The sequence below is a fragment of the Channa argus genome, chromosome 2 (genome assembly GCF_033026475.1).
Source record: "Channa argus isolate prfri chromosome 2, Channa argus male v1.0, whole genome shotgun sequence".
NCBI lineage: Eukaryota > Metazoa > Chordata > Actinopteri > Anabantiformes > Channidae > Channa > Channa argus.
In genome coordinates this window covers 1,101,581-1,126,648 of record NC_090198.1, presented here as the reverse complement: position 1 = coordinate 1,126,648, position 25,068 = coordinate 1,101,581, and the positions used below count along the sequence as shown (strand labels likewise).

Sequence of the window (25,068 nt, the reverse complement as noted above, 5' to 3'; positions counted from 1 at the left end):
CATTTCGCATGCTGGATTGCATTAAAGCCCTGAGGTCTGCATTGGGGTGGATACTGTGGGCAGCACGTGATTGGCCGTGCAGGGGGAGGCGGGCCTGTCCAAAGTTAAACATCTGGAAGCTCTTACTGCTGCTGCTCAGTCACTCAGTAACTCGCTAAGGCTGATTGCTATACAACTGCTAAAGACAAAATGTCCTTTATAAAAGTAGATGAAACTTCGGATTTCTCTTTCCACAACCTCCCTTATGGAATATTCTCCACTCCTGATGATGTAAGTGCACTTTCCTTTATTATTCTGGGTTTGTAAAGAGAAAAAACTGAGCATTGCTTCATTAAGACACTGGGAGAACGTTTGGTCATGATTCTCAAAAAGAGAATTTCAGGTCAATGATAAAAATTGTATTCTTTTTAGAATAGTCATAATTTGCTGATGGTTGAAATAAAATCCTCCTATTAAATGTCTGGCATTACCCTTTAAATAATCCAGCTTCAACTAAGTGCACCATTTATATGTGTTATAATGAGGCAATTGGAGCAGCTAAAAGTACAGTAAAAGTCTGAGGAGGAGATCAAATTTTGTGTGTGATGAGATAGAGCTGGACTTTGAGATACAGCTGTTTTCTTAATGGTTTTAAAATGTAAGCATTGTTACTTCAGTACGTCCTTATCAGGACCGGGGCGAATGTGCCGCAGGAAGGTAAAGCGGTTGTTGGTTCAATGCCTTAAGCAAGGCACTGAACCCCAGCTTAGGTGCCAGCTGCATAGCAGCTCCTCCATTAGTGTCAGAGTGTGTGTGATTGTGAGTGCGAATGGGTGAATAACAAGCAGTGTAAAGTGATTTGACTACCAAAAGGTAGAAAAGGCCCATATACTTATCAGAACCCAAACCTCAGCTGGTTACAACATTTTTCTGAGGTATAAAATAAACATGTTTCACATTGTAGCCATGATGGCAGAGTCTGGAGCATGATAACATGAGGTGTAACACTTGAGGTGTGTTGAGGGATACAGTATGTCCAGGTGTGCTGGCAGCCAGTGCAACTTGGGTGCCTTTCCACCTTTCATTTCAAAATCCTCAAATGTTATATCCCTTACCAAAATAATTTATGAAGTATAATTATTAAATCAAATCAATCAAATTGAAATTATTATCAGAGGGAAAATATGTTTCATCCTGGCAACTGAGTAAAATAAGTAGTGACTTGAATTATTGAACTACTAAAGACAAAACTCTACTGCAGACGATTTGTGTAAGACTTCGTGTAAGAGTGTGCTTTATTTCCCCAGCCCAAACATCGTATTGGTGTTGCCATTGGAGACCAGATACTGGACCTCAGTGTGATCAAGTCTTTGTTTCGAGGACCTGTGCTTTCCAAACATCAGGATGTCTTTGACCAGGTTAGTTTAATCACCAGGAATTATCTGAAAAACAGCTCCACAACACACTTTACCCGTTTAGTAGGATACACAAGTACAGTGCAACATCATAGTGGTGTAATCATTGTACAATATCAAACACAGTATATTATGCAGTATATATTGCTATAGTGCTATCACAACTGGGCTAAGTGAATCTGCTCCTTACTGCAGTTGTGTGCACATTTTGCACACACTAACGTCTGTACATGCAAAACATTATTAATATGTCATAAAGGCATGGTGGTCTCTCAGACCTGCTACTTATGTCATTTTATGTTCTGGAAATATGTCAGCTGATAGTAAGAAGGGATGCTTCATGTATCATATGTCAATTCTTATCCGTTTCCTTACAAGCCCACACTGAATGCTTGCATGGCTCTTGGTTATGAAGCTTGGAGGGAAGCTAGAAGGACCTTACAAGTGCTGCTATCAGCCAATGAGAGCACACTGAGAGATGATGTCAGCCTTCGGAGCAGGTCAGTCTGTTTAGAGCCGAGTAGTGAAAAAACGTACCCAGTCTTCAGTTGTCTCTTGGCCATATTGCTGCTGTTGTATTTACTATAGTAAAGTATAGTGGTTTTGTGGTTATCCATAATAACTTATCTGCCATGTTTGCTAGTTATTGGTCACTTTTAACAACCGTGTTACTTTGACTACTTTGCTGGAATTTTACCTGCAAGTCGACTTTTCATCCAAGTTGGTTTGCACTCACCCTTCTGTTTAACTTACAGAAAAAGGGACATTTCCTCTCACTGTATTTACTGCTGTCATGCACATATATGGATGAGTTAATAAACCTAAAGCTGGACTTCTCTGCTGTTCAGTTATTGTCATTTGAATAGGTGATTTTGTATTTTCTATTGGCCTCTGAGCCACACAAAAGATTTTTTAGATGCAAAGTCACATGGTGGAGAGAAAAAGAGAAAAACCCTTAAATTTGAAATCTTGAACTTAGTCTCATTTCTCGGGTCATTTTATTTCATCCAAGACTTCTTTTTTTTTTTTTTTTTTTTGTCCCCCACAGAGCATTTGTCCATCAGAGCACAGCCACCATGCATCTTCCTGCAGACATTGGTGAGCCTCTCCCAATATCAGGGCTGTTCAGCTTGTGTAGGCTGATTTATAACCGTAAGGCACATCAGCACCAGGGGGCAGTGTTTATTCACACATTTCTGTACCTTCTAACTTGCTTCAGGTTTGTGCTGATAGATCTCAGCCAAAAGGGCAAAGGCAGTAGATGTAACTATTTCAGTCTTCAGCTCCTCTTCTAAACTCTTCTAACTCTTTTTCACAGGCGATTACACTGACTTCTACTCTTCTAGAGACCACGCCACTAATGTTGGTATCATGTTCCGGGGGAAGGAGAATGCTCTGATGCCAAACTGGTACACATCCATAAAACTGACACATTCCTAGTGTTTTGTGTGCATCTAAACACTGAAACATGGCTGCAGAAGCATCCTATATATATGTAGCTAACTTTTGCAAACTTTGCTTCAGCAAGTTTGAATCTTTGACACTAAGAAATTGTTGCTCTTGCAAGGCTGTACTTCAATCCCTGGGCAGGACTGGGACGTCCTATATGGTGCTTTTGGTGTTTCTGCCTGAGCTCATTGCCAATACAGCAAAACAACAGTGAATGAAACTAAGTCAGGCTTTGCAGCCTGTGTGGTTACTGTTGGGGTTTGTGTTTTGCAGGTTGAGGCTTCCAGTCGGGTACCACGGCAGAGCATCATCAATAGTAGTTTCTGGGACTAAGATCCACCGTCCATCAGGCCAGATGAGACCTGACCCAAGTAAGAGCCTGCATGTATATTCACCATTGTTTGGTTCTGATGTCTTAACATTTTGCTCACTGAAACATTGTGAAAGGATGAACAAATTAATACAGTACCAACCATATGAATGCTCCCTTAATTGACATCACATTGGCAGAGTGGACCCTCCTCATACTTGGCTCTGAATGCATGTATCAAGAAAATGTTTATCAAACAAATTAATAAGTCCTTACTCAAATTTGTGCACCTGATATTACCAGGAGAAGAAGATTACAACTAACCTGGAGAAAACCAAAATGCTCTTGAGAATAGTGGACCACCGCTCTACCTTCCTGCACCACAGGCACCCTGTACTGTAGCGTCACTGAAAGGACATGAGATTTGTAACTTAGGGGGGCAGATCACTGATACTAGATCTAACTCTAACCCTCAGCTTGTTCTTAAACCTACAGGAACTGATTTTATGTCTACTTAGATGTGGCAAAAAAGTTGTCAACACAACATTGACATATCATTGATATGCAGATATGCTAACAGCTAATCACTAATTTATTTTTCTTTGTTTTTACATTTCACAAAGATTTGGGTTTTCGTTTTGACATGAAAAACATCCGCTGCATTTATATTATAGTATTTTAGTAAGTCAGACTCCTGTTTATAAATTATAAAGTGGTGTAAAAATCAAAACTAGACAGTACAAGTTATTAGAATTAACATAAAATGGACAAAACTTACAATTTACATTGAGATAACTACAGATAACAAGCAGGGAGAGCTGCAGATTTGTGTGGCGATTCTTTGTACATGAACAACCCCCATTTGCATCAGATGAATTATTACAAAAGTAGAGCTATATCTACTTTAAATCGGCCTCAATCAATACTTCCCCTGGCCAAGACACTGCATGCCCATCAGCCCATCCCCATCCCCCAGGAAGGGCATCCAGTGTAAAAACTGTGCTAAATCAACATGTGGATTATTGATCTGCTATGGTGACACTGAACCTATGGGTGTTACCAGCTGGCTGGGTGTGTTAGTCGAGCAAAATTCAGGATTGAATGTGACGGGTGTGAATGGATGGAATATGGTGGTGGGTGGGTGTTGAAAAAGATCAGCAAATCAGGAGGTGGGAGGTAGACTGAGGACAATCCCAGACTCCAGAAAAGACAGAAAAAGCTTCAAAATGGCTGCATTCTATGCCTTTTTAGAGACTCCGCCCATTTGCCACAGCAACAGGCAACCAGCCTTCCAAATCCACCCACCAGCTACCTGCTCATTTGAATCAAACTTTTTGAAAAAGAAATTCACTGGACAGTCAACACCATTTGCATTAGCCTGCATTAGCACTGCACCAGCTCCAACTTTACTGGCATCCACAAATAACTTCAAAGGTTGATTCAACTGTGGATCTAACAAAACAGGGGCAGAACACACCAGTGACTTCCCAGACTCAAATGCTCTCTGACATTCAGGGGATCCGTTGAATTTAACTTTTGTACTGAGAAGGGCAACGGGAGGTGCTACTACCGTGGACAAAGTTATACTAAATTCTCTGGAGTAACCCACCATACCCAGGAAGTGGTCAGAGTAGGAAACTGATTAATAGCTAGCACCTTAGCTTTAACAGGTTGAACCTGACTTTGACCTGATGTGCCTCCCAGGTGCCACTTTAGATAACAACATCATCCAAATACACTGAGCGTCCAGCTAACCCAGACACTGCTTTATTCATCAAGTACTGGAAAGTAGCCGGAACGCTGCATAATCCAGATGGTATGACTGTGTATGAGTATTTCTGTAGATTTAATAAAGGAAGCTATTTCTCTAGCTCTAGGTGTAGCAAATCAAACATACAGTGCATCCAGAAAGTCTCCACAGCGTTTAACTTTTTTCACATTTTATGTTACAGCCTTATTTTGAACTAGATTATTAGATTATTACTAGATTTCATCCTGAGTTTCCCAGTTCCTGGCCCTGAAAATCTTTCCCACAGCATGATGCTGCCCCTGCGCTTTAATGTAGGGATGGTATTGGCCAGGTAGTCAGTGGTACTTGGTATCCTCAAGACATGACACTTGGCATTCAGGCCACAAAGTTCAGAATTTGAATCATCAGACCATAGAATTTGTTTCTCATGGTCCTTCGGGCAGCCTGTCATGTGCCTTTTACTGAGGAGTTGCTTCCGTCTGGCCCCTCTATCATACAGGCCTGATTGGTGGAGTGCTGCAGAGATGGTTGTTCTTTTGGAAGGTTCTTCTCTCTACACAGAGAAACACTTGACCATCAGGTTCTTGGTCATCTCGCTGACTAAGGTCTTGCTCTCTCAATCGCTCACTTTGGCCAGCTGCAGATATTATTCTGTACCTATCCCCAGATTTGTTCTTCGATACAATCCTGTCTCAGAGGCCTACAAACAATTCCTTGGACTAATTGGCTTGGTTTGTGCTCTGACATGCACTGTGAACTGTTAAGCCCTTTTTCAATAGATTTGATGTGCCTCATATCCATCCCCCCAAGGAGCTCACGTCTCTCCCCTGCATGACTCAATCACCACTCCTGTCTCTGCAGCAATGACCATCTCAGCAGACCAGGCGAGGAGAGAGCTATGCAGGCTTCACCCCATAAAAGCTGGAGGTCCTGATGATCCTTCACATTTTCAACCTGCAGCTGGAGAGGCTGCCTGTGGGATGGAACACATCATCCCAGGTGCCAGCACTGAAAGTGACCCATGGAATACACAGTGTCCCAAGGGAATACAGACCTATGGATTTAACTTCCTACATCAGACGGGTCCTTGACTTCCTCCAGCTCCTGGTAAAAGCATCTTTGGATCACCTCCAGTTTGCCTATCAGCCTCAGCTGGTGGTGGAGGACGCGCTCATCCACCTGCTACACCACATCTACACCCACGTCGACAAGCCTGGGGATTTTTAAGGACCTGTAACTATGTCCATCTGCAGAACAGTTTGTCTAACACTGTGACCTGCAGCACAGGTGCTCCCCAAGGGACAGTTCTATCTCCCTTTATCTTCACCTCGTATACCTCTGACGTCATGTACAACTCAGAATCCTGCCACATTCAGAGGTAACTTGATGTATACAGCTTGGATATTACAGAGTATAGAGACAGTTTTGTTAACTGGTGTGATCACAATCATCTCCACATTGACATCAGGAACTGGTGGTGGTCTTCAGGAAGTCTGGGACTCCTGTCAATCCCCTCTCCATATGGGAAGAGGGGGTGGATGTAGTTTCAGAGTACATATACCTGGGTGTCCACGTGGACAGTAAACTAGACTGGTCAGTTAATGCAGCATCAATATACAGGAAAACACAGAGCAGGTTGTATTTTCTAAGGAGACAAAGGTCCTTCAACATTTGCAGCACCATGCTGTGGATGTTTTATGAGTCTGTGGTAGCCAGCTCCATCTTCCATGCTGTGGTTTGCTGGGGCAGCAATATAAAGGTGGTGGACAGCAACAGACTGGACAAAGTAATAAGGAGGGCTGGTTCTGTTCTGGGGGAGAAACTGGACCCTCCTCATGTTGTGGCTGAGAGGAGAATGTTGTCCAAACCCGTCTCAATACCGGACAATCAGTCCCATCCACTCCACTGTGTGCTGGCTGCACAGAGGAGCAATTTCTGCCAGCGACTGATCAGTCAAGTTCTCCACAGAACAACACAGGAGATCCTTTCTCCCTGTGGCCATAAAACCCTTCAACTAACCCGACTTCTGTAAAAGTGAGGGGAACCAAAAAGGCAAAATGGACAAATAGTATGGTTTTATTGTCACAGATGTCTACGGACAGAAGGCACCAGAGCTCAATTTTGAGTGTCATGGCAAAGGCCCTGAATACTTATGTACATGTGATTTCTTTCTTTTTTTATTATTAATACATTTGCAAACATTTCAAACAAACTTCTTTCACTTTATCATTATGGGGTATGGTTTTTAGAATTTTGAAGGGAAAATAATAAATTTGATTCATTATTTAATTCAAGGCTGTAACATAACAAAATGTCGGAAAAAGTTAAGCGCTGTGAATACTTTCTGGATGCACTGTAAACTGTGGCACCATTAACTCCTAAATGTATTAGTTTGCCTTATGTCAACCAGGATTCTTCCTCCAAGTGTGAAGTGAAAACCCGTTAGGGGATTGATTATTAGAGCAAATTGTACAGTAATTAAAAAATACAGCTGATGACAAACATGTTTGTCTTTTCCCTTCTCTTAGTGAAACCTCCGGTGTTTGGCCCATCCAAGCAGTTGGACATTGAGCTGGAGATGGTGATATCAGTGTTTATTTAATCTTATCACATGTTTGTAATGTTTGATACATGCTAAAATACCATAATTTCTCAGTTGCCTTCCATCAGTCAGTGTTACATTCATCATCACACAATGGAAAACATCACTATATCATAGCTGTTGTATTGAACTGCTTTTTTTTTTTATTGCTAGGCTTTCTTTGTTGGAGGTGGGAATAAGATTGGGGAGCCCATTCCTATCAACAAAGCCCATGAACACATTTTTGGCATGGTGCTCATGAATGACTGGAGTGGTAAGAGCTTTGCACAAGACATCACACTAACATCATCTTTGCTGATTGAGGATGGTTTTATGGTTCCCTCACATCCTGGCTAAGCTTGGACTGTATGCAGTGGTAGGAAATCACCAAAAATTTCCTGCAAGTTTCTTTAAACATGCAACAAAAGCACATTATATTGTTATTTAAACTGCTGCTCCGCAAATTAATACATCGTCAGTGGTAGAAGTGAAGTACATACAGAAGGTTAGAGGAGGTTTTTGTTGTACAAAAAAAGTGTTAAGAAATCAAATATGTATTTCAGGATAGATACTAATATTGTCTGTGTGACTGGTCTGATATTTGAAGCCAAGGTTCACATCAACATCTCTAATTAGCAGTGGCATTTCACTTAGAAGTACACTTGTTTATTAATTTAGCTTATAACTATACGGAGTCACATCAGATTTATTCGGACTGAAATGGCAGAGGGAATCATCCTCACCATGAGCAGGAATATGTAGGATTACAGTATATTCATTTGGAAAGCTCTGGCAAGAGCATAGGTGGTAGTGTTCCTCTTTCCACTAAACCAAAGTAACTCATTTCTTATTTGTTGAGTAAATGGCAATGAAAAAAAACTTTTATTCCGAAAAGAAATTTATAATAACAACAAAGTAAAAAGTCCACTCCAAGCCGCGGACTGCTTTACGTGTGATCAGTAACATCTTAAAATCAGTTCTAAAATTGACTGGTAGCCAGTGAAGGGAGGTGAAAATAGGGCTCATGTGTCATTTTGTAAAGTTGTTTAAATCTAACAGCTGCTTTTTATACTACTGTAACTACTGGAATATTTTTTTGTTTAGTTTTTTCTTGGCCAAAATCTGAATACACTGAATTATAGTAGTCAAGGCAATGATATACATTTATGTAGTTTGACTTTCTCAAGGTTAGTATGAGCAACACATTCTCATTCCCCAGTGTCAGAGTTACCTCAGTGTTACCATTGGATGCCCCAGGAGCAACACTATTTGAAACCACAGCAACGATGGTGCTTATGTGTCAGACCTAGTTGTGGAAACGTCAGAGTTTGGTTGATTCTAGCACCAACACAGCTTGGTTAGGTTTGGGACTACAAATTAAGGATAAAGTTAAATTAAAACATAAAATACTCAGTATAAACAATTTTACATACCTCCTTACTATAACAAATGTGTGGAATGTAGTGAAACAATCATTATTAAACCACACAACATCTCGCTCTGGAGTTGAGCCTTTGTATCCCGTAGGAAGGTCCTGTGTTGGACCATAGAAGCATTAGGACCAACTCCCTAAGTGGACTCTAGGCTTTATATTGCTATAGGTGTCAAACATTGATGCCTTGAAGTTTAGATCCCTTTAAATAGAAGAAACCACCTGCAAAGTCGGGCTAATGGTTGGTGGCCATCTGCCTTGACTGGTTGTGGGGAGTGGAAAGTGGAGAGAGGAAAGAAAAGAGCAACAAAACGCAACAACAAAACAACATATGATCTCTTTTGCTAATTCCAGTCAGTACTCCTGCTGCACATTTTGAATGAATTTAAAGCTTTTTAGGGAGGTAGTGCAGTTCTTAAAAAATGCAACCGCAAGGGGGCACAAGCCAGTGTCTTCTTGTGCCAGTCCCAAGTCTGGATAAATGCAGAGGGTTGTGGCAGGAAGGGCATCCGACGTAAAACACATGCCAAATCAAACATGCGAATCGTGACAAAGACTTCCATACCGGATCGGTCGGGGCCCGGGTTAACAACGACCGCCACCGGTGCTGTTGACCTACAGGGTACCGGTGGAAATTGGACTACTGTTGGTCGAAGACGAAGAAGAAGAGGAGGAAGGTGTGTTCGTAGGCAGAGAGAGAAGAGGAAAGCTAAGAATGTAGGACTGACAGTAGGGACTTTGAATGTTGGTACTATGACAGGGAAGGCTAGGGAGTTGATCGACATGATGCAGAGAAGGAAGGTGGACATACTGTGTGTCCAGGAGACCAGGTGGAAAGGTAGCAAGGCTAGAAGCTTAGGAGCAGGGTTCAAGTTGTTTTACCATGGGTCAGATAGGAAGAGAAATGGAGTAGGAGTTATATTGAAAGAGGATTTTGTGAGGAATGTTCTAGAGGTGAAAAGAGTATCAGACAGGTTGATGAGCCTGAAGCTGGAAGTTGAAGGGGTGATGTTCAATGTTGTGAGTGGTTATGCCCCACAGGTAGGATGTGAGTTAGAAGAGAAGGAGAAATTCTGGAGTGAGTTAGATGAAGTGATGCAGAGCATCCCCAGAAGTGAGAGAGTTGTCATTGGTGCAGATTTCAATGGGCATGTAGGTGAAGGGAACAGAGGTGATGAGACTGTTATGGGCAGGTTTGGTGTTCAGGACAGGAACGCAGAAGGTCAGATGGTGGTTGACTTTGCAAAGAGAATGGAAATGGCTGTAGTAAACACTTTCTTTCAGAAGAGGCAGGAACATAGGGTGACGTACAAGAGCGGAGGGAGAAGCACTCAGGTAGACTACATCTTATGTAGACGTTGTAATCTGAAAGAGATCAGTGACTGTAAAGCATTGGTAGGGGAGAGTGTAGCCAGACAACACAGGATGGTGGTGTGCAAAATGATGCTGGTGGTGAGGAAGATAAGGAGGACTAAGGCAGAGCAGAGGACGAAGTGGTGGAAGTTGAAAAAGGAAGAATGTCGTTTAGTTTTCAGGGAGGAGCTGAGACAGACTCTGGGTGGTTTGGAGGTGCTTCCAGATGACTGGACTACTACAGCTAATTTGATCAGGGAGACAGGTAGGAGGGTACTCGGTGTGTCATCTGGAAAGAGGAAAGCGGACAAGGAGACTTGGTGGTGGAACGAGGCAGTTCAGGAGTGTATACAGAGAAAGAGGTTAGCTAAGAAGAAGTGGGACACTGAGAGGACTGAAGAGAGTAGACAGGAGTACAGGGAGATACAGCGTAAGGTGAAGATAGAGGTGGCAAAGGCCAAACAAAGAGCATATGAGGACTTGTATGATGGGTTGGACACTAAAGAGGGAGAGGTGGATTTGTACAGGTTGGCCAGACAAAGAGATAGAGATGGAAAGGATGTGCAGCAGGTTAGGGTGATTAAAGATAAGGATGGAAATGTATTGACAGGTGCCAGGAGTGTGATGGGAAGATGGAAGGAGAACTTTGAAGAGTTGATGAACGAGGAAAATGAAAGGGAACGAAGAGTAGAAGAGGTGACTGTTGTGAAGCAGGAAGTAGCAAAGATTAGTAAGAGTGAAGTGAGGAGGACATTGAAGAGGATGAAGAGTGGAAAGGCAGTTGGTCCTGATGACATACCTGTGGAGGTATGGAAGTGTCTAGGAGAGGTGGCAGTAGAGTTTTTGACTAGTTTGTTTAACAAGATCTTGGAGAGTGAGAGGATGCCAGAGGACTGGAGGAAAAGTGTACTGGTACCAATTTTTAAGAACAAGGAAGATGCGCAGAGCTGTGGCAACTACAGAGGAATAAAGCTGATGAGTCACACAATGAAGTTGTGGGAAAGAGTAGTGGAAGCTCGGCTAAGGGCAGAGGTGAACATTTGTGAGCAGCAATATGGTTTCATGCCTAGAAAGAGTACAACAGATGCAGTATTTGCTTTGAGGACGCTGATGGAGAAGTACAGAGAGGGTCATAGGGAGTTGCATTGTGTCTTCGTAGATTTAGAAAAAGCGTATGACAGGGTGCCGAGAGAGGAGCTGTGGTATTGTATGAGGACGTCTGGAGTGGCATAGAAGTATGTTAGAGTGGTGCAGGACATGTATGAGAGCTGTAAGACAGTGGTGAGGTGTGCTGTAGGTGTGACAGAGGAGTTCAAGGTGGAGGTGGGTCTGCATCAAGGATCGGCTTTGAGCCCCTTCTTGTTTGCTCTGGTGATGGACAGACTGACAGATGAGGTTAGACAAGAATCTCCCTGGACTATGATGTTTGCAGATGACATTGTTATTTGTAGTGAGAGCAGGGAGCAGGTGGAGGAAAATCTAGAGAAGTGGAGGTCTGCTCTGGAAAACAGAGGAATGAAGCTTAGCCGCAGCAAGACAGAATACATGTGTGTGAATGAGAGGGACCCAGGTGGAACGGTGAGGTTACAGGGAGCAGAGGTGAAGAAGGTGCAGGACTTTAAGTATTTAGGGTCAACGGTTCAGAGCAACGGTGAGTGTGGAAAAGAGGTGAAGAGGCGAGTGCAGGCAGGTTGGAACAGGTGGAGAAAAGTGTCAGGTGTGTTGTGTGATAAAAGAGTATCAGCGAGAATGAAAGGAAAGGTGTTCAAGACGGTGGTGAGACCAGCAATGTTGTTCGGCTTAGAGACTGTTGCACTGAAGAAAAGACAGGAGGCAGAGCTGGAGGTTGCAGAGCTTAAGATGTTGAGGTTCTCTTTGGGAGTGACGAGGATGGACAGGATCAGGAATGAGTACATCAGAGGGACAGCTCATGTTAGATGTTTTGGAGATAAAGTCAGAGAGGCCAGATTGAGGTGGTTTGGACATGTTCAGAGGAGAAACTGTGAATATATCGGTAGAAGGATGCTGAGGTTGGAGCTGCCAGGCAGGAGGTCTAGAGGAAGACCAAAGAGGAGATTTATGGATGTAGTGAGGGAGGACATGAAGTTAGTTGGTGTGAGTGAAGAGGATGCAGAGGACAGAGTTAGATGGAGGCACATGATTCGCTGTGGCGACCCCTGAAAGGGAGCAGCCGAAAGGAAAAGAAGAAGAAGTGCAGTTCTTAAAAAGGCAATAAAGTGAGGTAGTGCATTTCTGAAAAAAAATTAGTGTGCTAATTCAAAATGTGACTCGTAAGCAGTTGTGTCCAAGTAAACAGTTGTGTCTGTGTAACAGTTATGTTATGTTATGTTGATGGTTGCAACTCCTGTCAGCTGTTTAGGAGTCTGATGGCAGAGGGGAAGAAAGAGTTCTTCAGTCTTGAGGTTCTGCATTTCACACTTCTGTACCTCCGTCCTGAGGGTAGAAGTGTGAACAGTCCGTGCTGGGGGTGGGAAGGGTCTTTGAGTATGGAAGCAGCTCTCCTGTGGACTCTGTGGTGGTAGATGCTCTGCAGAGAGGGCAGTGGAGTCCTGGTGATCTTCTGTGCAGTCTTCAACACTCTCTGCAGGCGTTTGCGATCCATGTCAGTAGTGCTGCCGTACCACACCGTGATGCAGTTGGTCAGGACACTCTCAATGACGCAGCTGTAGAAGTTGGTGAGGATCTTAGGCGACATGCCAAACTTCCTCAGCCTCCTCAAAAAATACAGCCACTGTTGGGCCTCCTTGACCAGCTGCGTGACATGAGGTGTCCAAGTGAGGTCCTCAGTGATGTGGACACCCAGGTATTTAAAGCTGCTCACCCTCTCCACTTCAAGCTCTCGGATGAACAGTGGCTGATGCGTTCTCCTCTCCTTTCGCATGTCCACTATCATTTCCTTCGTCTTATCCGTGTTGAGGGTCAGGTTGTTGTCTCCACACCATGACACCAGACTGGCCACCTCCCTCCTGTAAGCTGCCTCGTCACCACCAGCAATGCGTCCTATTACTGCGGTGTCGTCCTCGAAATTCAGGATGATGTTGTCCTTGTGAGAGGCGACACAGTTCATTTGAACCCATCTTTCTCAACCCTTTCAGATTAAGACTAGCCAAATCATTAGGCCTACTCAGTATGCAACAGCATGTTTGCTAAAAAATTGCGGGACCCTATCATCTATCTATCAGATAGATAAGATTTAAACCAACCTAGTGCAGTTCCTGTAATCCCAATTTCATGTTCCAGTCTCTGTAATAAAATGTTATGATCAATGGTATCAAATGCAGCACTAAGCCAAGTCAACTTTATTTATAAAGGACTTTAAAAAAACAGCAAAAACTGACCAAAGTGCTTAACAATTTAAAATGGTAAAGCCAAAATAAAATACATATAATAAAGGATAAAAAGAATAAAAATACAATAAAATAGTACAGTCCCTACTCATACTGGGGCAAAAGCCAGGGAGAAAAAGTGAGTTTTCAGCTAAAAATAGACAGTGGGGAGGCCTGTCTAACTTGCAAAGGAAGTGCATTCTGCAAATTGGGGCCTGCAACAGTAAATGCTCTGTCTCCCCTGAGCTTCTGCCGAGTCCTCAGCACGTCCAGGAGCAGTTGGTCAGCAGACCTGAGCGACCTGAAGGGGGAGTGCACATATAGCAACTCAGAGAGGGAGGGCAGAGCAAGATCATTTAAGGACTTAAAAACAAGCTAAATAATTTTAAAAATGAACTCTAAGATGGACAGGCAGCCAGCGCAGCGATGCTAAAACTGGGGTGATGTTGCATTTTGTACCAGCTGAAGACAGGACAGGGACAAGTGAGAGACACCAAAATACAGAGAATTACAGTAATCCAGCCAAGTTGTGATAAAAGCATAGATTAGTGTCTCAAAGTGCTTTAACACCCAAATTAGTGACAGTAGGTTTAACAAATTGTGTCAAAGCGCCCAGGTCTACAAGAGGGGGCCCACTGCTGGTACCTGGAGTAAAGACAATAACCTCTGTCTTTTTTTCATTACAATGGAGGAAATTAAGGGCCATCCAGGCTCGTAATTTCTCAAGACACTCCATCAGCGAGCTTATGCAATAGACATCCTTCTATCTCAGTGGCACATATATCAGAGTGTCATCTGCATAACAGTGGAAAGGACAGTTATGCTTTCTAAGAATGGAGCCAAAGGGGAGCAGATAGAGGGAAAAAAGTAGAGGCCCAATAATTGAGCCCTGTGGAACCCCCTATAACAGAGGAACAGAAGAGGACTGGACATTATCAATTTGTACACAAAAAGTTCTCTCTGCCAAGTATGACCTAAACTTCTCCAGAGCAGTGCCACGGATGCCTATCCATTGCTCTAAATGAGAAATCAACTGTGTCAAAGGCAGCAGTAAGATCCTGTAGCACCAAGACCACAGTCTCCCCAGCATCTGTAGCTAAGAGGATGTCATTACAAACCCTCAAGCAAAGCACTGTATTCATACTAGGTTAAAAAATACAGCATTTGTTCATTTCGTTCCACTGTTATGGTCAATATGGTCACTTATACATGTCAGTTTATATTTCTAGTTGCTTGATTCAATATGTAATTTACTGACTATAGTGTCTGAAACTTGTGTGCCCTGCCACAGCCTGACTAGCTGTGATTTATGAAGTCATTTAGAAGGGACAATGTGGGGCATTTCAACACAAGAATTTCTTGTATTTTTTTTAATCAGTCCTTTGGCAGAGAGCATATGTGAGTGTGTGTGTTTGTAGCAGCAGCTATTACTGCTTTATGACCCGCGACAAACTGCAAGAAGAAATAAAACAGCCGTATTCTCATTAATGACTGAGTCTACGCTTACAGCTCCTCTGATTAGTGCAGAGCACAAACAGCAAAGTTCACACTCATAGTTTGTTTATGAAATTGCACTTACAGGGGAAAAAAGTACAGAGCTCATATTATCCTTTAAGTTGTAAATTAACTGTTGTGATGATGGGTGTCGATATGAAACAACAATGATTTAAATTGTGGGCTGAATTTAGTGGTAGTGGATACGATTTAGGTTTTTCAATTGTTTATTTACTTTATGGTAATCAGTACATGTCCTTAGGATGGTCCTGTTCTATTAAGTGTGATTGGGTCGGGATATCTGAAAACAGAGATGGATAACTTATTATTTTAACTAATTCTTCGCATTTCACATTGTCCAAGTGACCAACAACAATGTCCAAATTTTCCAAGGTTTCTCAATTTTTCAAACAACCTTGTGTAATGGACTGTCATCAGCCAGCAATTCCCCATCAGCACATTCTAAATAAGCTGGACCGGGGTGAGTGGAAACTGCTACCATGCTAGTTTTACCACCTGAGAACTCTTTTGCTCTGCCACTTCTAGTTCGGGGGAATGATAAGGCTTCAGGAGGTTTACATGGCATAGCTGGGTTTTCATCTTGCGTTTTTCCATTAAATAATTTAAATCCGAAAGCTCACACACCATTGGAAAAGGGCCACAGAACTTTGCCTGGAAAGGTGAATTTGCTAAAGGCAAAAGAGCAACGACGCAATCACCTTGGTCAAAATGTAGGGTTACAAAATCAATAAGACTTAGAAGGGGTTTCTTCTTCAGACAGCCAGCCTGCAAACAGGCTAGTGCGCCTCACACTCTCTGTCCAAACACTAAAACATTCTTGCTAAACCCTGGGCTTTCCTGAACAACTTCATCAGCAGCTAACAGCAATCATCGCTGCCCATCTCCACAGTCATCAGACAAGTCTGTGAAATAAGCACACAACAGGGATTTAAGAGTTTGAAATTGCTCAAGTCTCCCTGACTCTGTGCATGAAATGCAATTGAACAATTATGCTTTACATGCAGTTGTTTAAGCACCTGGGAAAACATACAGGGAGTGAAGTCGGAACCTTGACCAGACTGGATAACTTCAGGAATTCTCTATATGGAAATAAACTAGGTCAGAGCTTTGATCACTGCCGAATAGTAATAGTAATAATAGTGTGGATTGGATAAGCAGCTTGGTACCTTGTAGCCTGATGTATTACAGTCAACAGATAAGTATTTCCAGGTTTGGAATAGAGCAGAGGTCCCACACAGTCCATAAGTAACACTGAGCATAATTCTGCATGTCTGACACTGGTAAAACGTTGTTAAACAACTCAGTTAAGAAAGAATCTACTTTTCGTTCTGACGCTGAAGTGCTTCTCTAAGAGAAACCCCTCATCAGGCCACACCTTACCTCCTGCCAAATCAATCCCCAAAATCCTATGCACGTCTGACACCATCTGATACATTAGCCTGCACAAGACCACAGATAAGACTTACTTTGTGCACTGGGACAGATAATGGAACCTGTCCTATTCCTAGAATGATAACACAGTCTCCAGTACCAGCTTCATGTGAGAATGGGAGCAAAGACTCAAGAATAAATGAATCCTCTGCACCAGTATCTCTTAGAATTTGAATGGGAATTTGGTTCCTACTTTGCACCAGAGACACTTACTCAACTGATATGAAAGCAAAGAATATGACCTCACTGCCCTCATAGAAGAGACATATGTACAGTGGACTTCACTCTTTAAGTCATAAGTCCTCCTGTGTGTCAGAACATACTCGTCTGCCAAAATTGCTGCCTCACTTTGTGTTCTAACCTTCCATTCATTAATGAATTTCTAAATTGTTCTAGAACTACAAGGTTGCAGAGATCTTCATAGGTGCTGACTTTAGATAATGAACACCAACGGTTAAACTGGGAAACCAAATCACGAGCAAACTCAGCGTGAGTCTTATTTTCCAATTTTTTCCTAGAACGAATACGTTATTAATATGCGTTTAGAGAAAAACAGCCAGTTTGACTGTTAGATAGTTTTTACTATCTAACAGTCCAAATGGCTGTTAAAGGCCTCTTGTGCTTTTTGGAGACATTGAAGCGACATAGTTCTAAATCAAGGCCACTCACTAGCATATGCAATTCACTCAAACAGGAAAAGGAAGGTGTCAGGATCTGATTTGTAAACAAAGATTAACCAATTCAAAATGAGTGACTGATTTCTTTAACTTCCTGGCCATCATCCACCTCAACACCACCCGACAGCTTACCTTCTTTGACTAGCTCTAAGCAGTAATGTTGCACATCCAATCTGACACATGGGGTTTTATGTTTTATTGGTTCCATTTCCACTTCCTTTTCATAACTCAGATGCTTTAACTCTAATTGTTAGTTCTTTTTGCATTAGTTATTTTTGCTGCTCACATGATAATGTTCCTGCGGTAGCTAATAAACCTTACACCAAAGCACTGACTGGCTGTCTGCCAAGAACCCATTTGCAATTAAACTATGTCTTAAATATAGTAAGCTTTTACACTCTCTAATAGCTTCTTATCTGGAATTTCAACTTCATAATGTTCAGCAAACTTCATAATCTCTGCCTTGGTGCACTGGTGTATTAAAGACTCTCCACTAAAGAAGTCATCCTCACAAATAAAATATTCCAACAGGAGCAAAACAGGGGCATTTCCTTTTTGGTTGCGCTTTTGCATTTGTACATGATAGGGACAACTATGGGCCACCGTAAAAACTTGCTGAGGGATATTCAACCAAATGTTAAATGTGCTGTATATACTGATTACCATAAATTTTAACCCTGTAGTGTACATATAAGTCTGAGCCTGTGTTCAGAACCCAAAATGAATTAAACCCTGTGCACCAAATTCCTGGGCTTTGCTAATAATTGTGTGTCAGTGGTCCTAAGCTTCTTTTAAAAGAAAAATCTCAAAACTCCAGTAAGTAATTTCTTATTTTACTTGCATCTTTTTTAATTGAATCATAATTGATTTAAGTTGAGTTGCTGCTGAGTTGCAGTTACAGTACACGATACCGGCTAATGACATTATAGAGGTAGAGAAGAGTAATTGCCTATAAGCTACACCAGTCCCAGTAAGGCTGTAGTAGATTCTTGGGCCATGTTTTGTTGCTCAGAAGGTAGCTTTCCTCTTCTTAACTAGATTTTATTGGTTCAGATATCTCATAATGTGTCTACAATAATGGTGCACAGATGCTTCCGTTCAGCAGTCACCAGCTTTTTTTGGTTTATTTTCTCTCTGCAGCACTGTTTTATTCCGTGACATTTCTGCTGAATGTGCAACTTGAAAGTGAGCTGACATTGCTTTCATTTTGTACTTGACTGCTGAAGCCCTCAGGAGATTGGTCTGTGCGCAGCTTACAAAAGGCTCTTATGATTTTTTTGCCATCCAAAATTTTTTTCATATCAATGCACATAAGTTACACTTCTTTCTTTCTGTTCCTGTCTTGCACAGTGGCTTACTTGTTAAGTAATTCGTTGATAGGCTCACGGTGGTTGAGAGATGAAGCTGAGAGCAGACTGACCTCTATGACCCTCTTCTGTTTGCCCACCTCTATAATGTCTGGCTGGCCATAACCAGTTTGTCAGTCTGTATCTGGGAGTCCCACAAGATCTTGGCTGTCTCAAACAACTTTGGAGGTGTGTCCCATTTTGACTTTGGGACTTACCTGTACTCAGGACAGATGTTTCTGTATACTATATATGTTTTTGGAGTGAATGAAGTACCATCTCAAAATGCTCCAGTTTGACTCCACTACCCACTTTATCACCTTTCTGACACTTTCAACTTACAAAGTGAGAAATTATTGTAAAAGTAAAATTCATGGCCACTGTATTATTTAACATTTTATTGCACAGGTTTCATGGCATTACATTATGAAACACACACACACACACACACATATATATATATATATATATATATATATATATATATATATATATATATATATATATACACACACACACACACATAAGTGTGTGTGTGTAAGGATGATCAGTGGAAACAGGATGTACCAGAGATTCATTTTGAGTGTCATGGCAAAGGTATTTTTAATAAATTTAGAAAGATTTCAAACTTGTAGAATTTTAAGGAAAATAATGAATTTGATCCATTTTGGAATAAGGCTGTAAAATTACAAAACACTTTCTGGATGCACTGTATTTATACTAGGTTGAACAATACAGTGTTTGTTGCACTGTTTGATGCACTGTAGGATCAAGTTGGCAGTCTATTCCTTCAAGCTCAGGTCCTCTACCGCTGTACCTCTATCTTCCACAACTCTTCTTTAAGCTTTTGACATTTGCTATCACTTGGGATTGCACCCTCCTGCACCTGTAGTCCAGCTTTGTCCAGCCACGGGTTGGATTGTTCAATATAAGCTACTCCTTCTATCTGCTGGTGGTACTCTGATGCTCACTAGTCCTTGGCCTCCTTTCTCCTGCTTAGTAAACCGATTCAGGATGCTGGATTTTGATTGAATTAAAAGGAGGTTCCATGTCTTGATGTCCATGGCCTAAATTTCCTTTTTTTGCCAGCAATTTATGCTTATGCTTTATGTTTATGTTCCTAGGAGTAGCTTTACAGTGCCAAGTAGTTAATGGCAACACAGGTGGTGCTTGTGTGGCTCATCGAGCAAAATGACGCGAACTGTTTATTGTTCTGATAAATCATCTGTCTTTTCCTGCAGTAGCTGCATTAGACTTAGGAGAGACAGGACTGCAGAGCAGCTTTCTCCATCAGACATTTGTTTCTCTTTGAGTGTGGGTTCTTTTTTGGCAAAGTTATGAAAGCTTGATTTTGTGCACATTTTCATTTGACCATGTTTTACATGTTTACAATTCTAGTTTTTATCCATGATATCAAACTTATTGGATTTCCTGTTACTGCCTGATTGTAGCAAGACTTTTTTAAAAAACCAAAACATCTCAACGTTTGCTGTGATGCTTTTATTTATTCTCAGCCAGAGACATCCAAGCATGGGAGTATGTTCCACTGGGTCCTTTCTTGGGCAAAAACTTTGGGACAACAATCTCACCCTGGGTTGTTCCCATGGAGGCGCTGTTACCCTTTGTGGAGCCCAACCCCATTCAGGTTAGTACAACGTTCGCTTTTTACACTAAAATAAAAAGGAGCATCTATGTTCCAAGTTAATGTCCCGAGTCACAGGATACAGAGCAACTGTGAGAAACCGATCACATAAACTGTTTGCAGGCCTCACATTATTTTTCAGAATGAACATGTGAGTCCTTTGCAGTGGGTAGTACAGGGGTAGCAATCCCTGGTTCTTGAGAGCTACTGACCCAATCGTTAACCATCTGTCCCAGCCCCATCCACTGCTGATTACCCGCATTTAATTCATAACAGAATTCAATTTTTTTACACTTATTCAGTCTCTGTAGCTCAGAATAAAGAGACTCTGCGATGATAATTGGTCCTTTATAAGAAAAATTATCCACACACTTCCACATCCATATTTCTATTTCTATTTTTTATGATACTAATTGAAACAGTCAGAGTGACGTTAGGAGCTCCTCTCTGCCCTATGATAGCAGAAAGAATTAGATATTAGTATTAGATATTAGTGTGTGGGTTTCTTGATTAGACAAAAATTAAAATTGTTCTTGATGAGACCATCTTAATAATCCAGTCCACCGTTTTATCTCTTATTGTATCATATACTTCAGTCACTGTTCTGCTGATGCCACATAAAAAACTCCTCTTCTATAAGAAAAACCAGGCTTCAGGCTTCACAGGCTAGTTGATAATTCGCCTTATGGTACCAGCTAACCAGGACAATGTTAAATTCAGTGAAGCCAGATAACTTTAAAAGAGCCTAACTAAGTTGAACTGGCTCGGTATAGACCCAGGGTTAGCCAGTAGGTTCTGGGTCAGTACATGCCAGTCACAAAGCTGCATCTATACTATATAGAAGGTTCGATTTGGGACAAATATAGTGTTAACAGATGGAATCAGCACAGTACTCTGTACTGGTGCCGGCCTGAACTTGATTTAAGGTTTAAACTGGTATCTGATATTCTGTATGACAAAGATAGTTAAGATGCCTGTTTTTCTGTACATAAAAGTCAGCATGGCCTTTCCTCTGGTGCCACCTATAGGACAAATGTTACATTTTTGACACACTTGTGTTCAGGATTATCTCACGTTTTGGTTTTGATGTGTAATGAACAATAGACCCTCCTTTGGCCCCTCAAGAGCCCCAGTCTTTCCTCTTCACTTTGTTTATTTCTCTCTTCCTCCTGCAGGATCCAGTCCCCCTTCCCTACCTGCAACATAATGATGCTTACACCTTCAACATTCACCTGCTTGTGTCACTAAAAGGTACTGTACACATATTGCCAACAAATTGTATTTATTTCACTGTGTACTGACGTGCAGTGGTTAAACACACACTCCACTAAAGACATATTTATTCATGTATGTCTCAATGTCCTATCACTTTTCTGATAGGACTTTTTTTAGGATTTTTGTTGCCTCACTTGTAACTCGCTTTGGATAAAAGTGTCTGCTAAATGACTAAATATAATTTCTTCCATCTGCCCTGGGAATAACTTTTTCTGTTTGCTCTTTAAGGGCAGGGCATAGCAGAAGCATCAACCATCTGTAAATCAAACTTTAAGGTGAGGATCTTCTGTGCAAACTGTTATTTTTACAACTACAGCATATTTCATCTCTGAGCCTGTTCTTAAAACTGCTGTACCAAAGCAAGTATTATTGTTGGACCACAGCTTTTTCTTGTCTTGCTCTGCTGATCTTAATTTATCTTCTTTCTTGTACAGTAATGTTCAACACACCAGCTGGTAGTGTCTGTCTCTTTCCCCTGGTGTTAGTTGTGTCACCTTGGTTTTTGTTCTTCAGTAAAGCCACAGTGGTCACACCTGACCATTTTAGAAGAATTAATTAACAGGGCCTGGTGGATCAGTGGTAGAGCATACGTCTTCGATTCAGAAGGCAATGGGTTTGAATCCCACCCCACCAGGTGTGCCCCCACCCAGCCCTGGTGCCGGTCCCGAGCCCTGCTAAAATGGGGGGGTTGTGGCAGGAAGGGCACATGTTCCACTGTGGCCAATAAATTAATTAATAGTTACACCGTTTTGCTTTGAACAGTCCATCCATTATATCCTCTTCAGGGTCGCAGGGCTAATCCCAGCTGTCATTGGGCAAGAGGCAGGGTACACTCTGGACAATCCTCCAGTCTATCTCAATGCCAACACAGAGAGACATACACAGACAGGAATTAATTCACACGTACGAGCAATTTAGAGTCAACAATTAACCAAACATGCATGTGTTTGAACTGTGGGAAGAAACCTACCCAAGCACAGGGAGAACATGCAAACTCCACACAGAAGGGCCACAGGCAGCTGGTGACACAATCCCATGACCTTCTAGCCATCAGACAGTCGTGTTAACCACTCCACCACCGTGCTACTGTAAATAGTCAAGTTTTAGTTTATTACTTTATTTGTCTAACTGGTTAATCAGCTTATCTTTTCAGCAGTACATAACACTGGGAGCAATTTAGTTTGTTTCAACAACTTGTAGTTGACTTATCGATGACTGACATCAGTAGAAGAATAATACCTGGTGTAGGTTTATACACATGCCTTTATCCTTTTTCCAGACCACTATGAATCTGTATACACTGTCTCTGTTCACTCACATTCCCTCTGTGCCAATCTCTGTATCTTTCTCTGTTTCTAGTACATGTACTGGACCATGAAGCAGCAGCTTGCCCATCACACAGTGAATGGATGCAATGTCAGACCAGGAGACCTGCTGGCATCTGGTACTATCAGTGGACCTGTAAGTGTCTGCACAAGGATAGTTTTTTCATTGTTCATGTGTGTATGTAAAAGTCCAGTAGATTCTGATGAGGCACTGTGGTGAAGACGGTACAAACATTTCATGCTTACAGCGTAAACTGAGTAAATTCATTCATTTAACTTGATTTTATGTGTGATTATTGCTTTCTATTTACGCCTATTTCCTTTTCTTTTTGGGTGTAAATCACTTTATATATATTGAAAAGAAGAAGCCATAAAATCAATACACAGTTGGTTTCATTTTGTCTGTACTGTGTCCCAACAGGATCCAGAGAGTTTTGGCTCCATGCTGGAGCTGTCATGGAGAGGATCCAAAAGTATCGACCTGGGACAAGGAGAAACCAGAACTTTCCTCGAGGATGGAGATGAAGTCACCATTACAGGTCAGACTCAGATGAGCAGCCATTCACTGATAATATATGTAGTGATACTTCTGACTTTTCACATATATTATATATATAAAAAAAAAGGCCATTGTGGAGTTATTATTTTTATTATTTAGAAGTATTGATCTTTTTGCTTCAATGTTCAGATAGAACAGGAATAAAATTATGAAGCAAATACTACAAAATTTAAGTACTAGTGAGATCTGGTTTTGCTTATCTTAGTCATCATCACGTTCATCTTTCAGTTGTCTGTTTGTTGCTTGATGAACTGTGAACATAAGCAGACAAGGATGATGATGATGATGATGATGATGATGATGATGATGATGAACATTCTGAGTTTTAATCCTTTATGTTTAAAACACAAAAATTTTGGATCTTATAATTTTGTCCAGTTACTCAAATACATTTTATTAGACTCTTTCTAAGGGGAAATTAGAGAGGTCGTTTTTTACTTCCATACTCCTGCTTTCTAATGCTGGGTTTCAGTTGAATCTGTGAACTAGTACATCATTATGACATCATCAGAGATTCTTTTCTCAGACTTTGAAATTCTCCATTCACAGAAGCAGTTTGGACCCACTCGTGATGAGCAAACGTAATGTTAAAATAAGCTACAGTTACCATTTGGTTGTAGCTCCTCTCTATTGCCCTTCCTGCACCGCAGTCACTTGAAGAATGACTTGAGAAATGGCTGTTACAGCCAGTAAATGTATACTTAACTTTGTTAGAACTCCTAAAAGTCAGGACTTCTGTTTTTTTTTTTTTCAATATTATTTTGACAACAGTGTCCATAATAAATATTGTATATATTTATATTTATAGTAATGTCCACTCTCTCCCTTGGTCCAGGTTACTGTCAGGGAGATGGATACAGGGTGGGCTTTGGATCCTGCATTGGAACCATCCTTCCTGCCCTGCAGCACTGAAACACACACTATTACTCATGAACGTTTGTTTGTGAAGCACTGAACAGACACACACACACACAACTACAGTAACTCACCTTGAAATTTACTATTCATGAATGAAAACGTACAACCAGCAGCTTTCTGTCAAAAAGACATTTCCTGCTCTAGTGAATCATTGAAGAGCTACTTTTAGATTCAGTCCGTGCAGACTCCAGGCTCTGTAGAGTTTCACACTGTCCTTGGTATTGGTCATTTTTATGTACGACTCCACTAGCAGAGGGATTGTCCCACATCACATCCCAGTTTGACCACTGGACCAGGATCAGTGTTGTTGATGTTTTTGTGTGTGTTCTGATTTATAATGAAGTCATTCATTTCTAATGTCACTGTGTTTGTGCAGTTTTTGTTCCCTGTTCATTCACTGTGCCATTCGATGTCTGTTCCCTTTAGTCACAGCTTTATTCAGTATAATTTTTCTGCTTTGATACAAATAGTAATTATGTATCACTAATTACTGCAACAGTGAAGCTGGCTCCCTGCAGGCTGTGAAGGTCAGTGGGGGCAGAGATGAAAACAGGAAGAAAACCTGTTGCGGAATCTTCAGACCAGCTCACTGAGGCTGCCACTCTGGCTGCTTTAAACATCTAATTTCTTACTGATGATCAACAGATGAAATACACACACACACACAAACACACAAACACACAAACACACATTGCACTCCTTAGCCGCTTAACCCACACTAATGTCCTCACAACAATTTAACAACACCTTGTCCACAAAATGTA

General features: G+C 41.5%; 1 protein-coding gene across 3 annotated transcripts; it reads left to right on the top strand.

The window, feature by feature from the left end:
• Positions 1-111: 111 nt before the first annotated feature.
• Positions 112-24,661, top strand: fah (fumarylacetoacetate hydrolase (fumarylacetoacetase)). 3 transcript variants are annotated; one of them, XM_067493738.1, is made up of 15 exons: positions 112-270; positions 1,287-1,397; positions 1,773-1,894; positions 2,443-2,546; positions 2,713-2,803; positions 3,117-3,214; positions 7,432-7,484; positions 7,659-7,758; positions 20,100-20,230; positions 21,403-21,478; positions 21,731-21,777; positions 22,862-22,963; positions 23,249-23,366; positions 23,936-23,967; positions 24,222-24,661. In XM_067493738.1, the coding sequence occupies exons 1-14, from the start codon at positions 190-192 to the stop codon at positions 23,956-23,958; spliced, it is 1,257 nt and encodes a 418-aa protein (XP_067349839.1). In that variant the 5' UTR covers positions 112-189; the 3' UTR covers positions 23,959-23,967; positions 24,222-24,661. The 3 variants fall into 3 exon arrangements, with proteins under 3 accessions (XP_067349839.1, XP_067349830.1, XP_067349821.1); XM_067493729.1 differs by lacking the exon at positions 23,936-23,967 and having other exon boundaries at positions 2,443-2,492; XM_067493720.1 differs by lacking the exon at positions 23,936-23,967.
• The last annotated feature ends 407 nt before the right edge of the window (positions 24,662-25,068 follow it).